General features: G+C 37.0%; 1 protein-coding gene across 2 annotated transcripts in view; it reads right to left on the minus strand.

Annotated features, from left to right (window-relative positions):
• LOC126487283 (complement factor H-related protein 1-like) overlaps positions 1–15,168 on the minus strand; it is a 44,973-nt gene extending 29,805 nt beyond the window's left edge. Inside the window, exon 1 of one of the 2 annotated variants that reach the window (XM_050119978.1) lies at positions 14,921–15,168. In XM_050119978.1, coding sequence (XP_049975935.1) covers positions 14,921–14,978 — 58 coding nt within the window. In that variant the 5' untranslated portion in view covers positions 14,979–15,168. The remainder of the gene's footprint in view (positions 1–14,920) is intronic. The other variant, XM_050119977.1, reaches the window with a different exon arrangement.
• Positions 15,169–16,054: the final 886 nt, after the last annotated feature.

Genomic DNA, 16,054 nt, shown 5'->3' on the forward strand with positions numbered 1-16,054 from the left:
AAAAAAAATGGAAAAAAAAGAAGAACCTTTATCCAAACTAACTAAAAGGCAGACAGAGAATGTCCAAATTATTGGAAATCAGAAATGAAAAGGGGAACTAATGAAGGGCTCCAAGAAAATTCATAAAATAATATAGATATTTTTAAAAAAAATAAATTCTAAAAATATGGAAAAATCTAAAAGAAATGGTTAATTTTCTCAATAGCTACCACTTACTAAAGTTAAATCAAGATCAAATAAACAGTTTAAATAGACTGACAAACCCTAAGCAAATAAATACCACCAAAAGATATTAAACTTAAAAAAAATATGATGGTTTTAGAACACAATTCTACCAGGCTTCCAATGAAGAGTACCAGTATTCCTCAAATTATTTCATAAAAGTGAAATAAAAATAACATTGTTCAATTCATCTCATGAGGCCATAGTAACACTTATACCCAAACCACATGAAGACTCAACAAAGAGAATTACAGACCAAGTTCCCTTATGAACATAGATACAAAACTATTGGATAAAATACTTGAAAACAGAATCCAATAACATAAAAAATCATCCTCCATAATCAAGTGATACAGGGATAAACCAACATAATAAAATCAGTCAATATAAGCCACCATATAAATAAACTGAAAGAAAAAAACTTACATGATCATCTCATTAGGTGCCCCCCAAAAAAACCTTGACAAAATACCACACCCCTTCATGATAAAAGGGACATACATAAACACTATAAAAAATATGGTGCGAGACCATAGCCAAATGGGACACATATAAGCACTATGAAGAAGATATGCTGAAGACTATAGCCAAAATCAAATTAAAGTGAGAGAAACTCAAAGCAATTACTCTGAAATCAGGAACAAACAAGGTTGTACAATTTATTTAAAGCTATTCTAGATATTATTTAAAAGTGTAGCTAGAACAATAAGACAAATTAAGAAGATCAAGGAAAATTCAACCTGTTGGGATAACACCTGATCTAATAATTCATTTAAATAAAACCTTAGATGATGACAAAGATTTGAATAGTCCAAGAAAACTGACAGCTGAAGCAGAAAAGGAACTGACAATGATTGAGGAAAAATTACAGGAGGCTCATGTGGATAGGGTGATCGCAAATCTTAGCTGCATCCTAGTCATATTGCCTTCCAGAATTTCTCCAACAGGGATTTTAATGCAGAGAGAATATATTATTTTAGAGTGGATATTTATACCTAATAAACCAAGTAAAAAATTAAAAACTTATGTGGAAAAAGTATCTGAATTAATTATAAAAGGTAAGCTGAGACTTCGTCAACTAGCAGGTATAGACCCAGCAGAAATTATAGTGCCTTTTACTACTGAGGAAATAAAAAAGTTATGGGAAGACAATGAACCATGGCAAAGAGCTTGTGCTAATTTTTTGGGAGAAACTAATAGCAACTATCCCAAAAGTGATAGACTAAACCTCATAAAGAGAACTTCTTGGATTCTTCCTAGAATTGTACATGATGCTCCAATAACTGGAGCCCGTACATTCTATACTGACACAAATAAATCAGGGAAAGCAGGTTACAAGTCAGATGAATTGAGTAAGGTGGAACAAAGCCCTTATAATTCTGTCCAGAAGGCAGAATTATATGCCATTCTTATGGTGCTAAGGGATTTTAAAGAACCTCTTAATATAGTTACAGAGTCACAATATGCAGAAAGAGTTATCTTGCATATTGAAACCGCTGAATTTATACCAGATGACACAGAGTTGACTTCATTGTTTATTCAGGTACAAGACATAATCAGGAATAGGTTTTGTCTGATGTACATAACACGCATCCGGTCCCATACGGGTCTGCCTGGCCCTCTAGCACAAGGCAACGCTGAGATTGGTCAATTATTGATTGGAAGCATGTTGCAGGCCTCAGAATTTCATAAAAAGCATCATGTCAATAGTAAAGGCCTAAAGAAAGAATTTTCCATTACTTTGCAGCAAGCTAAGGACATTATAAAGAGATGTCCTACTTGTTCTTTCTATAATCAAACACTGTTGCCTGCAGGGAGTAACCCAAAGAATACTAAAAGAAATGAAATTTGGCAGATGGATGTGTTCCACTTTATGGAATTTGGTAAATTAAAATATGTACACCACACCATAGACACGTATTCAGGTTTTCAATGGGCTACTGCCCTGAGCTCAGAATTTATGATATGATAGTAAAAATCAAAAGTCCCCAGAATACCACCAGGGAATTCCTACAGCTAATAAACATTTCCAGCAAGGTGACTGAATGCAGGATAACATCTAAAAAATTTGTAGTCCCCTATATAAAAATGAAAAATAGATTGAGAAACAAATACTGGAAACAACATTCTTTACAATAACTTCTACTATAATAAAATATGTTGGATTTAATACTAATCCAGCAAGTAAAATAAAATCTGTATTATAAAAAGTTAAAGTCTTTCAAGAAAGAAATCGAAGAAGATATCAGAAGATGGAAAGATCTCCCATACTCATGGATTGGTAGGATTAACATTGTAAAAATGGACACCCTACCAAAGCAAGATACAGATTCGATGCAACACCTATTAAAATTACAATACAATTCTTTATAGACCTTGAAATTATAGTCTCAAACTTGAGATGCAAGAACAAAAAGAAAAAAGACAGGAGAGCTAAAACAATCTTGAACAATAAAAGAACTGCTAGAGATATCACCATTCCTGATTTCAATGATTTCAAGTTGTACTGCAGGCAATAGTAATAAAAACCACATGGGACTGGCATAAAAAAGACACAAAGACCCAGACATAAAACAACAAACCCATGGACATCTAAATTTTGAAGATTAAAACACACACACACACAAACACACACACACACTCACACAGTGTGAATGGGGAAGGGAGGTAAGAGAGAAGGAAAGAATTAGGGGAGAGACAGTTGAGGGATAAAGCATGTGAAGGGGATCCTAAAAAGGTCTCCCGATAATGGGGAATACATAGTCTCAACTGGGCCTTCTCTTGTCATTAAAAACGCTCCCAGTACTGGGACTGGATTGCATCCAATTGAGTTTTTGATCAAGAGGGTTCCATGGAAATCCCCCCAAATCCTAGGCTTTTGCTAAAAATAATGGGTTCTTCTTTGCACATGGAGAGTGGGCCTCCATGTCAGGACGACACCTACAAACTCACTGAACATGGAGAAATTGAGCTGGTGTCTACATGGAGTCTTCAGCCCTAGATTCTAGTGCTTTGGGTGCTGGAAGGTCCCCTGTAGGCTAACAAAAATGTAAATACTACCTGAGTCCCAAATACTCTCATCTACAATCTATCCTGCCTGCTTAATGCTCTGGGGAAGTACTAGCACAGAACTTATGGTCATAGCTAACCAATGTTTTATTTGATCTAAGACCCCCTCCATAAGAAATAATCCATACCAAACACTTCTTGAGTAACCAAGAACTAGATAGACCACAGACCACCTAGGGTAAAACCAAACACTACTGATAAATAAATATGACAGACAGACAGGAAGGCATAACATGAAGGGCCAGGCCTTCTTGTTGGGGTTTCTGTTCCACTCGGTACCCCACAGCTGGCAAGCCCCAAAGAAATAACACAGAGATCTCTATAAGTTATAAAGCTGATTGGCCCATTAGCTATAGCCTCTCACTGGCTAACTCTCACATCTTGATTAACCCATTTTTCTGATCTATGTTAGTCATGTGGCTCAGAACCTTTTGTCAGTGAGACAGATCACATCCTGCTGCTTTAGTGGTCTGGGTAGGAGTGGGAGGAATCAACTTCCTCCTTCCCAGAATTCTCCTGTTCTCATTACATCATTTCTACTTCCTGTCTGGTTTTCCCGCCTATACTTTCTGCCTCGCCAATCAGCATTTATTTAAAACATGATTGACAGATTACAGAAAATTCTCCTGCACCGGGAAAGAAAGGAAGAAGGAAGGTAGAGAGGGAAGGAAGGAGGGGGGCAGAGAGGGAGGGAGGGAGGGAGGGAGGGAGGGAGACAGGAAGGGAGGGCAGAAGGAAGGAAGGAAGGAAGGAAGGAAGGAAGGAAGGAAGGAAGGAAGGAAGGAAGGAAGGAAGAAGGTATTTTGCTATACTTGTAGACCAGTACCTTATCCAGTCATCATCCCCTCTCTGTCAGCAGATGGGAAGAGAGGCAGAGACTCACAGTCAGATATTAGGTGGAGAGTCTAAATTGAGCTCTCCATCAAATCCTCTCCCACAAAGCCGAGGGAATCACATAGAAGAAGACGACAAAAGAATATAATACACAGAGGGAATGGAGGACACCAGGAGAACAAGACCCTGTACATTATTAATCAATCAAGGCTCATATGAACTCACAGACACTGAAGCAGCAAGCACAGGGATTGCTCAGAGCTACAGCAGGTCCTCTGCATATGTGTTATAGCTATTAGCTTTGCATTTCTATGGGAATCTTGACTGTGACAAGTGAGTCTCTGACTATTGTTCATGCTTTTGAGACTCTTTTCTTCCTATTGGAATGGAATTATGGCTATGGAATATTAGTGCTATGGAAAAGAATTGCTTTTAATGATGCCTGCTACTTAATTTTACAATAAATACCCTGATGTTTAAATTAATGTGTTTGTAAAACCCAGAATCTTGGTTCCTAAATGTCAGATTCCTGGGATTTTTATTTATTATATCTGTAAAATTATTACTTTAATTGCTAGATTTATTTTACTTCTTAATTTTGTAACAATCCACCACTCTATTCTAAATTTTATCTTTTAAAGACAACAACCTGAGGTAAGTCCCACCTACAACTTGTATCTTTAAGATGCCATTTTACCACATGTGATAAAAATAAAAAAAAAAAACACTATAGCTTACAGAAGAATAAGGAGCTTGCTTAGCTTGTCAGGAACACATATTTCCCTTGAGTATTTTTCTAATATTTATAACACTTATCTTAGTGAACTTGTGTAATCAATTACATTCCAATTTTTTTCATCATTTCAGCAACTAAGCTTTTGTACACTAGATGGTGCTAATACCCCACCACCACTGCAGCAAAAACCTGGTGCTTCAAAATGTGAATTCTCTGAAATGAAGATTCCCTCTGTTTTCAGGTACTGCTGAGACCGTCTCCCTTCAAATGTACGTGTTGTTTGTCCTTGTTTATATTCTCAACACAACATGTACCAGTAACTCGTGTTATAGATAAAATCGTTAACAATTCACCATATTTCTACAATGAGAGTTAGTAGTGTCTTATGATGGTGAGAGACAACAGGATTTCTCAAGTTCCACTGAAAAATATTCTGAGTTCTAAATAGACTGTAACAAGTTATTTTTTATCATGTAGTCAATCTGTCAACATAAATATGCAAAAAAATTTTTTGAAATAGATGGGAAATTGTTAGCAAAATAGAGCAGGTGTGTATTAAACAGGGAGCATAGCAATGCTTTCAAAAGGATAAAAACACTTTCAGGGGGATAATTCATCTTAAAACCCCTGAAAAGGGGCACACCTTCTGTATCCAACCACCAGTGAATGAGTGGAATCACCTTTTTTGTGCCTACATATTTATTCAGTGTAGAAGGAGCTGTGGGCCGCTTCCCGCCACCCAGCTCCCAGCCGCCTGGCTAGCTTATGCCCCGAAATAACAACACACAAACTATATTCATTTAAACACTGCCTGGCCCATTATATCTAGCCTCTTCTTGGCTAACTCTCCTATCTTGCTTAACCCATAGTTAGTAATCTGTGTAGCACCACAAGGTGGTGTCTTACTGGGAAAGATTCAGCCTGTCTGACCTCCGTCCATCTTGGGCTGGAGCTTCATCACGTCTGACCAGAGAGGAGAGGCATGGTATCTGGCTCACTTCCCTTCTTCCCAGCATTCTGTTCTGTCTACTCCACCTACCTAATTTTCTGACCTATCAGACCAAGAAGTTTTCTTTATTGATTAACCAATAAAACAACACATTGACAAATGACCTTCCCACATCATTATTCAGGTCAGTCTAAATAAAGTGGTTCTGCAAAACTGGAATTCACCTCTACAGATCCAAATACAGTCTCCTTAACTTCTACAAGTTAACCTTAGGAGTAAGGTTTCATAAAGCACGGTCATGAAAAACTCAGAGACAGATATTGGGGTTTAACCTGAAGACCAGAAAAGCAAAGCAGCCACCACTGGCTGTTACCTAGACCTCGATCTGAAATGGCGATGCTGCCTGCAGAAATCTCAGAATGACACCGAGACTGAGAGCTGTCTCCTCCCGTTTTATAATCCTCTCTAGTGCTGGGATTAAGGGCGTGTGGCTAACATAGATAAGGATAATGGGTTACTATAAGCTACAAGAGCTAATAAGAAGCCTGAGCTAATGGGCCAATCAGTTTTATAACTAATGGAGACCTCTGTGTGATTTTCTTTGGGGCTTGCCAGCTGTGGGGTACCGGCAGGACAGAAACCCCAACAAGTCGGCCCTCATGTTACATCCTCTCTTCCTCCTGACCCATTCTAATTTTTATTTTTAATTTTAAATTAGTATACACAGGGTTGGGTTTTTATTATCACTCCCCATCCCATACCATGAGACAGTGATTTTCTGTGTAGCCCTGGCTGTCCAGGAAGTCACTTTGAAGCCAAGCTGGCCTTGAATTCACAGAGGTCTATCTGCTTCTGCCTCCCTAGTTCTCGGATTTAAGGCATGCTCCATCCCATCTGGCTTTTCTTACAGTTTTTCAAAACTGGGAGGAAAAAAAGACAAGGGAACTATTGTCTGGTGAATTTGAAGGCCTGTTGTCTGCATTGACAACTCTCCATAACCATATTGTTCATCTACCCATCTCCCAAGTTGTTGTGATGTAGCTGCCCTCACTCCCCCTGACCCACAGGGGAACTTCCTTGTGGCCAATGATTTTCCTGCAGAAGCTTCCTAATATATAAGGCTTTAGCTGGGGCAAAATAAAGGTTGCTCTTCTTCCATTTGAAAAGAAGCCTCCATGTCTCAATCCCAACACCCCCAGCCAGTCTAGGCATTCAGGCTGCCCTGGCTGCAGCACCAAGTGTGAGTCTATGTTGCAGTGTTTGAGTCAGGATCCTCTTGCACTTAGGGCAAAGTATAAAAAGTTCTTAGGAATCTTTGAAGGGGTGTTCCTACAATCATTCTCGGTCTATTGCATTTCCAGTTAGCACCCTTTGTGAGAAACTAAGCTTTCTAAGTTAATATGTCCAAACAAAAGTGCTCTGTCACATTCTTGTGCTCTTTTATATTATTTCTAGGTAGAAATATCCTTTTTTGTTTCTCTGTTTGGTTACTTTACTTTCTCTGAAACTGTTCTTTTTTAATTCATTTTAACCAAAATGTGACAGCTTTCTCCCAGTTACCTTGTGTATTTTTCATGTGCTATGTTCTGAGAAGAACTGAAGAACTGGGTGAGCCACCCATCAGTCAACTAAGCACACACAACTTTTTTTTTTTTTTTTTTTTTTTTTTTTTTTTTTTTTTTTTTTTTTTTTTTTTTTTTTTTTTTTTTTTTTTTTTTTTTTTTTTTTTTTTAGACAGGTTTCTCTGCGTATCTTTGGAGCCTGTCATGGAACTTGCTCTGGAACCAGACCAGGCTGGTCTCGAACTCACAGAGATCCGCCTGCCTCTGCCTCCCGAGTGCTGGGATTAAAGGCGTGCGCCACCACCGCCCGGCCTAAGCACACACAACTTAGTTGCCAGCATCTCCTCATATAACGAAAGGTAGGTGTGATGTGTGTGTGTGTGTGTGTGTGTGTGTGTGTGTGTAGGAAAGTGGTAACAACTTATTGACAATTAGAGACAGCAAACAAAAATGGATTAACATGGAGGGTGGGGAGATTTCAAAATTGAGCAATCTAAGTCCAAAGATGAAGACTATTTACTATGTGGCAATTTCTACCTCAGAATAACTCTAGATCACAATACTTAAGAGTTGAGGCTTAAAATTATATTCAGGTAAAGGGCACGCACATTTCTAGAATATGGCTGTGCTAAAACATAAGCAAGGTTTTCCATCAAAATCCACCCTACTCCCTGCCTGTGAGCAGTTTCTTCAGTCTTTGACAACTTCCACAGCATTTCACACTGAAATGCTTCCTGTCTCAGAAAAACTTGGTTGCTTTCGGTCTCATCCTCTATCAGTGAAATTTTACACAAAATAAGTTACACAGGATATCACTAAATTTAAGTGTATTGTCTCTTTCACGTAAATTACAGGTTGGTTGGGTTTGTGGTACTATAAACTTGTCAGGTATTTTAAGAGTTGCAGAAGAGAAACACAGAAGAGAAACGTGACACAGAACAACGCCAACAAGCACCAGTTAAGGAAGTGCAGCACAGTTCCTGAAAACATGGCTCTTGTGGGTAGGGGTCATTTGTCCTACTGAAATTAAAACCTAATTTGGATAATTAACTAGCATTGCCCATTTTTCTAGTTGACATAAAGATCTACAACACCCACATACTCTCTTAGGGTGGATGGTGAAGAAGCAAATGTCTGCATAACTGGACCTCTAGCCCCTGGGACCGTGATGATGACCATGGAGAAGTTGTGTAAATGTCTAGACTGTGCGGGGACCTTACTACACAGGGTGCATGTTTTCCTGACCTTGTCTCTGTAGTTTTTTCTTATGAAAATCTGAATTCAAGGCTCAAAAAAAAAAATGTCTATCCTGTCTTCTCTTCTACATTCCTGATTTTTTTTATTTTTATATACTTTTCTGTTTTTAATCAAGTTATACATTTCCCCACTTTCCCTAGGGAAATGTCAGAGTCTCCTTCCTTCCATGGCTTGTGATGAAAAGATTACTTCCCTTTCCTTCCAATTCTCAGATTCAGCACAGGAAGGCTCTGGGGAGAGGCAAAACAACTTCAACAGGCCCAGTGCTGTTTGCATAATTGTAAAGCTATAGCTTGCAAGTGGAAGGAGATTATTTAATTTGCAACAGGTGCTTCTTTTGTAGTTGTGAATTCTTTCCCCTTTGCCCCAAAGAAGAGAGTCAAACAAATGTCAAGGATGGGTGAATTCAGCATTTTTAATATGTCTTCCAGCTTTGAAACTACTATGATACTCACAGTTTAGATTGCAGCAGTAATTCTAATTATTCAGTATAATTTAAAAGAAAGGAAATGTTTAAAAGGTACATACATGTAAGTCCTGGCTTATCCTATGACTTATCAAGTTTACAAACCCTTAATAGGAGCATAAAGGCAAGATGCTAAGATTGGTTTCATGAGTAACCTAAACCATTGAAGATACATCTTTTTACTATGTAAATCCACATTATTTTCTAATTTCTATGGAAATTCCTATTTTTTACTATTATTTCTTTTAACTATAATATTATTACACTTTCCCATTCCCTTTGTCACTACCAAACTTCTCATATATCCCTCCTTGCTCTCTTTCAAATTAATGGACTCTTATTTTCATCGTTGTTTTTACTTGCATATATGATGTTCATATATTTTTCTAAATATAACTTGTTCAGTCTGTATAATGTCACTCTATTACATGTTTTAAGGACTGGTCATTTCTCGTTTAATGAAAGATTTTTTTTTTCTTTTCCACTTGGGAGAGAAAATTATTGATGGCTTCTTTAAAAGGTTTTGGCAATCTGGAATTTAAAAGAATTTATCCCCACTCTTCTAAGGAAGGACCAGCTATTCCTGTGAATTTAGTTGAGAAATGGAGATAAAAAACCTGAGCAGGTGTTTCTAGATGTTGAATTCTAGTAATTTGGAGGCTAAGACTGGAAGACGAGGAGTGCAAGGCCAGCTTGGGTCGTAAGATAAAACTCTATCTCAAACAATAAAAGTGAAGACTGGAGAAATGGGTTTTGTGTTTTTCAGTTACTATGATGGTGATGGCACATACCTTTTTAAAATTTATTTTATTGAGCTATACATTTTTCTCTGATCCCCTTTCTTCTTCTCCCTGTTCCTTCTACCCTCTCCCATGATACCCACACTTGCAATTTACTCAGGAGATCTTGTCTTTGTCTACTTCCCATGTAAATTCGATCGATATTGTCTAGTTTCTCTGGGATTGTGAATTCTAGGCTGGTTTTCTTTGCTTTATGTCAAAAGCCACTGATGAGTGAATACATATGATATTTGTCTTTCTGGGTCTGGGTTACCTCACTCAACATGATGTTTTATAGATCCATCCATTTGCTTTCAGTTTTTAAGATGTCACTTTTTTTTCTTCTGTGTAGTACTCCATTGTGTAAATGTACATTTTCCTTATCCATTCTTTGGTCAAGGAGCATTTAGGTTGTTTCCAGGTTCTGGCTATAACTAAAAATGCTGCTATAAACATAGTTGAGCACATCTACTTGTGGTATGATCAAGCATCATTTGGGTATATACCCCAAAGTGGTATTACTGGGTCTTAGAGAAGATTGTTTCCTAATTTTATGAAAAATAGCCATACTGATATCCTTAGGGGCTGTACCAGCTTTCACTACCAATAGAAATACAGGAGTGTTCCCTTTACCCCACATCTTCTCTAACATAAGTTCCCATCAGTGTTTTTGAACTTGGTCATTCTTACAGGTGTAAGATGGAATCTCAAAGTTGTTTTGATTTCCATTTCTCTGATGGCTAAGGATGTTGAGCATTTTATCAATAATCTTTCAGACATTTTAGATTCATTTGCTGAGGAGTTCTCTGTTTAGGTCTACCCCATTTTTAAATTAGATTATATGTTTTTGTTTTTTTTTTTTTGATGACCAATTTCTTGAGTATATTATTGTGATCAGTCCTCACCTTTAATCCCAGCACCGAGGAAACAGAGGCAGGTGTGTCTCTGTAAATTTGAGGCTGGTATATAAAGCTATATCCAGGACAGGTACCAAAGTTACACAGAGAAACTATGTCTTGAAAATAGAAAAAAAAAAAAAAAAGATGGGGCAAACTCTACACTACTGTGAACATAGAATGAAAGAAAAATTATGAGCACTTTCCATATAAATTCTTTTTCTTAAGGAAAAAAAAGAAATAGTTTACATAACAGTTAACATTTTGCCATTTATCATAGCATTTTAAATAAAAGCATAAATAACTTCTTCTAATCTCTAAAGGGTACCTATTATTAATTCATGATTAATATATGTAAGGTCAAATTTCCTAAGTCAAAGTCAAATTAAGCTTGAAAACATCTTACACTTAAAATAAGATAATATAGAATTAAATGAATTCTCCATTCTATGATTGAAATCTCTAAGCCTAAAAGGACATTTTTGTTCTTTAAACCTCCAGGATTAAAGAACACTTATCTCCCTGCTGGAAGTTTGCAGTGGTTATTTGGTTTTGTTTCACACAGGTTTAATTGGTTTGTTTCAGCAATTCTGGGCTGTGAACTAATTTCATACAATATCCAATTGTGAGAGCAAATTTTGTGCTTGGAAAGCTTGGGTATAATCCATTTCCCAGAACTGAAAATACACAGCTTGATTGAGGAACTCTTATGTTACAGGTTGTTCTGTAAATCTTACCCAATTCTGAACAGCATGTGATTTTGCAAGAATCAGCATTTAAAGTCCCCAGCAGCTAGGAGCGTAAACACAGGCAGGTCCTACACTAAAAATATATTAGGCAGCCTTGACATATGGAAAAGCGAGGACAAAAACAAAGCTAGGTTCATAGTTCTTCCCTTTTAAAATTTTTGTTAAAGTTGTACTTTTCTTTTTTGTTTTTAATATGGCCAGGTGTGATAGCCAGTGGCCATGCTTGCCTATGGAAACTGGAACATGGCCAGAAAAAGGTGTTTTTCTTTCTTTTACCTTGTAGGTTCCATGGATTTAACTCAAGTAGTCAGATTCTGTTGCAAGAAAGTTCATTAACGAGTTCAGCCTTCCTGCTGGTCCAGTTAACCTTGCTTTTGGAAGAATGTTGATATTTATCAAAGCAGAAGTGATTTATAAAATGCTTGCCTCTTCTTGGAGGCTTAGGAAAGCATTAGGATAGCATTTCACAAGAGTTTTTAATCAGCCCAGTAGCCAGTGTCTGATGTAGGGAAAAGAAACAATAGCAAATATTGAAGCATATATGTAACAATTTTAATTGATTCAAGTTCTGTTGCATGGGGGAATTCCTTTTAAGTTGACAGACTGTTGAAATTGTTTACTTTTCAGACAGACCCAGGCTACTAGCCAAGCTAAGAATAAAGAGGGAGCTCTGTGTCCACTGAATATCCACGAAACTTCTCACATCTGTTTCTTGATTGTGTGAACTTTGTGAATATCATGAAGTTACACTACATAATGCTTTAAATATTAAATCCCTTCTTCGTCTCTTACTGTGAAGCCCTTGGAACAGTAATGTGGACAGTGCAGCCCAATTCACCAGTAAGAACGAGAACCGCATTTCAATACATAATGATGAAAAATCATATCCAACAATAACAAGAAAATCAGCTGGATCCATGGTATGAGAATTTTAAAACATTAATATTAAATTATCATGTAAACTGCAAGGCGCTTCCTTTTAATATTCAAATTCCACTTAGTGTTTAGATAAACAGCTTGATTTCACTTGTATCATTTCTTAAAATTTAAGAATTCGGTAAAAATTAAATAGATCTGTTTTCTTTATATATAGCTTCAAAAATATCTCAGTAAGTAGTATGAATGTAGAACATTAAAATAAAAGACAAAAACATTGACTTATGACAAAAGAAAAGGTTGAGTTATATTTAATAATATCAACACTGCTTTAGAAATCCTAGCCAATATAATTATATTTCATTTTAATAATACTCATATTTTCATATATAAGGAAATAAATACCTTAGTCTAAATGGTGTTTGAATATAAGACTTATAAGCTAGAATTCAAGGAATAATATTAGAAAATATAATTGAAAAAAGGTCAATCAAACATATTAAACAGTCTTAAACAAATTATTAGAATTTGACTAAAAGATAAAACTGAGAAACCATATCTGTCTTTCTTGTCTAGATAGGTACGTGTCCAGTTAGAGCTTGTTTGTTAATATTCTTCAGTGAGTAGAGACCATAGCAAAGGTTCAAACTGCAGTGTTGGCTAAGTGAAACATCTGGAAAAATGATTAACATTGCATTATTCACTTGATATAACAAGTGCTAAGTCAAGTATGGCAGTTACTAGGACCTGTAACCTCAGCACATAGAGGGCTGACACAGGATAACAGTGAGTTTATGGACAAAGCAGAATGTTAGTGAAAGACCCTCACCCACTGGGTGCAGGCCCAAGAGAGAGAAGTCCCCCGGCCCAATTAACTAGTCCAGCAGATGCAAGAAGCTAGAGAGTTTATTAAGGATCACATGACTGGATGTCTCTAGTCTCCAAAGAGGCAGAGCAACCCCCGAACAGCAATTCCAGCAAGTTTTTATAGGCGAAATCCACAACATTAAAATAATGGATATAAGGTACAAAACAATTGGATACAACATTTAGCATTTTGGATCCGTTTTAGGCCATAGCTATTTGTTCCTTCTATTTCCCAGAAATGCCATAAAAACCCCAAACCCTGTCCTGGAAAGTCCCCAAGCCCTATCATGGGCGCTAGGTGTTTCTTGGCAGGCTGGTGGTGCAGGGTACCATGGTCAGGGTGCACGTTTTGGCAGTCAGGGCTGTTTTGCAAGTTTTGTACTTTTCCACTGCTGATTGTCATCCACCTAGGGCATATGCTTAAAGCAGTTGCAAACAGGCTTTTTGAGTTGGTGTCTTACATTAGAACACCCTATTTTTAAAAATCCAGAACAACAAAAATAAGTCAATTGAATGCTTGTCACATCACTATGAACTAGAAAAGTGAACCCCTTCATTGAATAAAGCAAATTATTTTGATGGAACTTAACTCAATGATAGAGTTGGAACTTCTCTTTTTGACATGGGGGAAGAACTCTCACACTCACATTATACAGGCCACAAAAGGATTTCACAAGTGTATATGTTCCATACACACTCACGGGAAAACAGAAACCAAATACATAAGATCTTACAAATGTCATATAAAGATTATGTGTCAAATTTTATAACCACTTTAGTTTCATACATGCCGTTCTTATGTACCAAACTTTAAAGTCATGGCAATCTCAGTTGTAAGTGATGGGTCATCTTGAAAGTTGCAGGTAAATGGATGAATCTAGAAAACATCATATTGAGTGAGGCAACCAAGACCCAGAAAAACAAATATCTTATGTAGTCCCTCATAAATGACTTTTAGACATAAAGCAAAAAAAAAAAAAAACAGCCTACAATTCACAAGAAGTTAAATAACAAAGAGGACCCTAAGAAAGACATACATGGATAATCTACATAGGAAGTAGAAAAAGACAAGATTTCCTGAGTAAATTGAGAGCATTGGGGACCTTGGGAGAGGGTTGAAGGGGACAGACAGGGAGGGGAGCAGAGAAAAATATACAGCTCAATAAAACAATAAAAAATAATTTTAAAAAGATAACACAAAGCAGAAAAAAAGACAAACCATGATCAAGAAATGCCATAAAAAGAATTATGCCTAAAATAAATTCACTCCCTAAAAAATTTGTAAAAGTTTTCACTAAGTACAGATATTTACATATTTCTCACTTGTTTTACATGAAGTATTTCAGGGACACTCATACCAAAAAGGGGTTTGTATTTCATGATGACCACAAGCTAAATGACTATACCGAACTATGACTTGCAAAAACATTTTTCAAGGACTGTTTGTGTTTTACATTGGGAGGAACCATCAATTATGGCAATCAAATGAACTGCTTGCAACCTTTAAACTTAGCACCAAAGGCCATTAAGTTACAGACCAGTAATTACTTCACATTTTGTAGACTTTATTTCAATGGTTGCTATGAGAATTATTATCTGCAAATGTTTTATAGTGCAGCTCAGCCAGAATGGAGAAAGGCAATCTGTTTAAAACTTACCTTGTGCTACACAAACAGTCCATAACATAAACCAGATAATTCTTGCTGATAGTCTCATGGTTTGGATCTTTCTTGGAGGCAGAGAAGTACAGCACCACCAGTCTCTGTTAAGAACTGTCCTTACTGCAGGGAAAGACTTGCCCCAAAGTGAAGTTGAAAGTCAGCTTAGGAAATCAGGATAACTAAATGATCTGCTCCCCAGCAACTTCTGCAAAGTAAACTAAAAACATAGACTACAAGTTTAGCCGCTTGGGTGTTTGATCCCTGCCCTTGCTGCACCCTGCCTGTGACCTGCTGATTATTATTGTAAATGCCAGTTTGTTTTCTTTGGAAACAAGTTCAGGTTTCTCGGAATGTGAGGAGCAGGGGCTGGTGATCACTTCTGGGTTTCATAACCATGCAAGACAAAGCAGTGAAGGCTCTTTTAAAAATCACTTGGGGAGCTTCAGTTAGGCAGGGCTTTCAGGACCATCACCCAGGGACCAGCCAAGAAACTTCTGTCTTCATTTCTAACTGCTGTGCTCTCCCAGTTTCTAATCAATGTCGCTGTCTCCAAGAACATGGACTCTATTTGTCTGTACTTAGTGTATGTAAGTGGGGGAGAAGCAATTTACTTCTTTGTTTAGTTAGAGTCCTTTACTCAGAAATTTATTTGAGACATAACTTTGCACAGCATGGCTCTTGATTGTTAATTTTTGTTCTATGTAGTATTCAATTTGAATATTGGACAAACTAATTTTAACTATATATATTACAAAACCTAAATGGTCATCCCTAAACACTTATATTGTAGCAACATTAATTAGACCCACTAGATTGTTGGTGTATACATATAGTTCATATAAGATGTTTATTATAGAATAAGAGGTTCAAGATTTAGAGAGGGGCAAGAAAGACATAGGAAGAGTTGGAAGGGGGAGAGATAATTGTAGAAATCATTCAAATTCAGCATATTCATGTATAAAATTTCCAAAAATTCAAATTAAAAATTTGAAAGTAAGGCCTGAACAGTGTCCAAGAGCATCGGGCAGGCCCAAGTGACCTGCAGGAGAAGCTGCTAGACCCAAGCAATCTCTGGAAGCTGCATGCAGGAAAAGGGGCCTCTCTTTCTCATAGGCAGAGATACTATTTTGT

Source organism: Alexandromys fortis, unplaced genomic scaffold (assembly GCF_014885135.2).
Source record: "Alexandromys fortis isolate MF-2015 unplaced genomic scaffold, M_Fortis_MF-2015_v1.1 scaffold_142, whole genome shotgun sequence".
NCBI classification, from domain to species: Eukaryota; Metazoa; Chordata; class Mammalia; order Rodentia; family Cricetidae; genus Alexandromys; species Alexandromys fortis.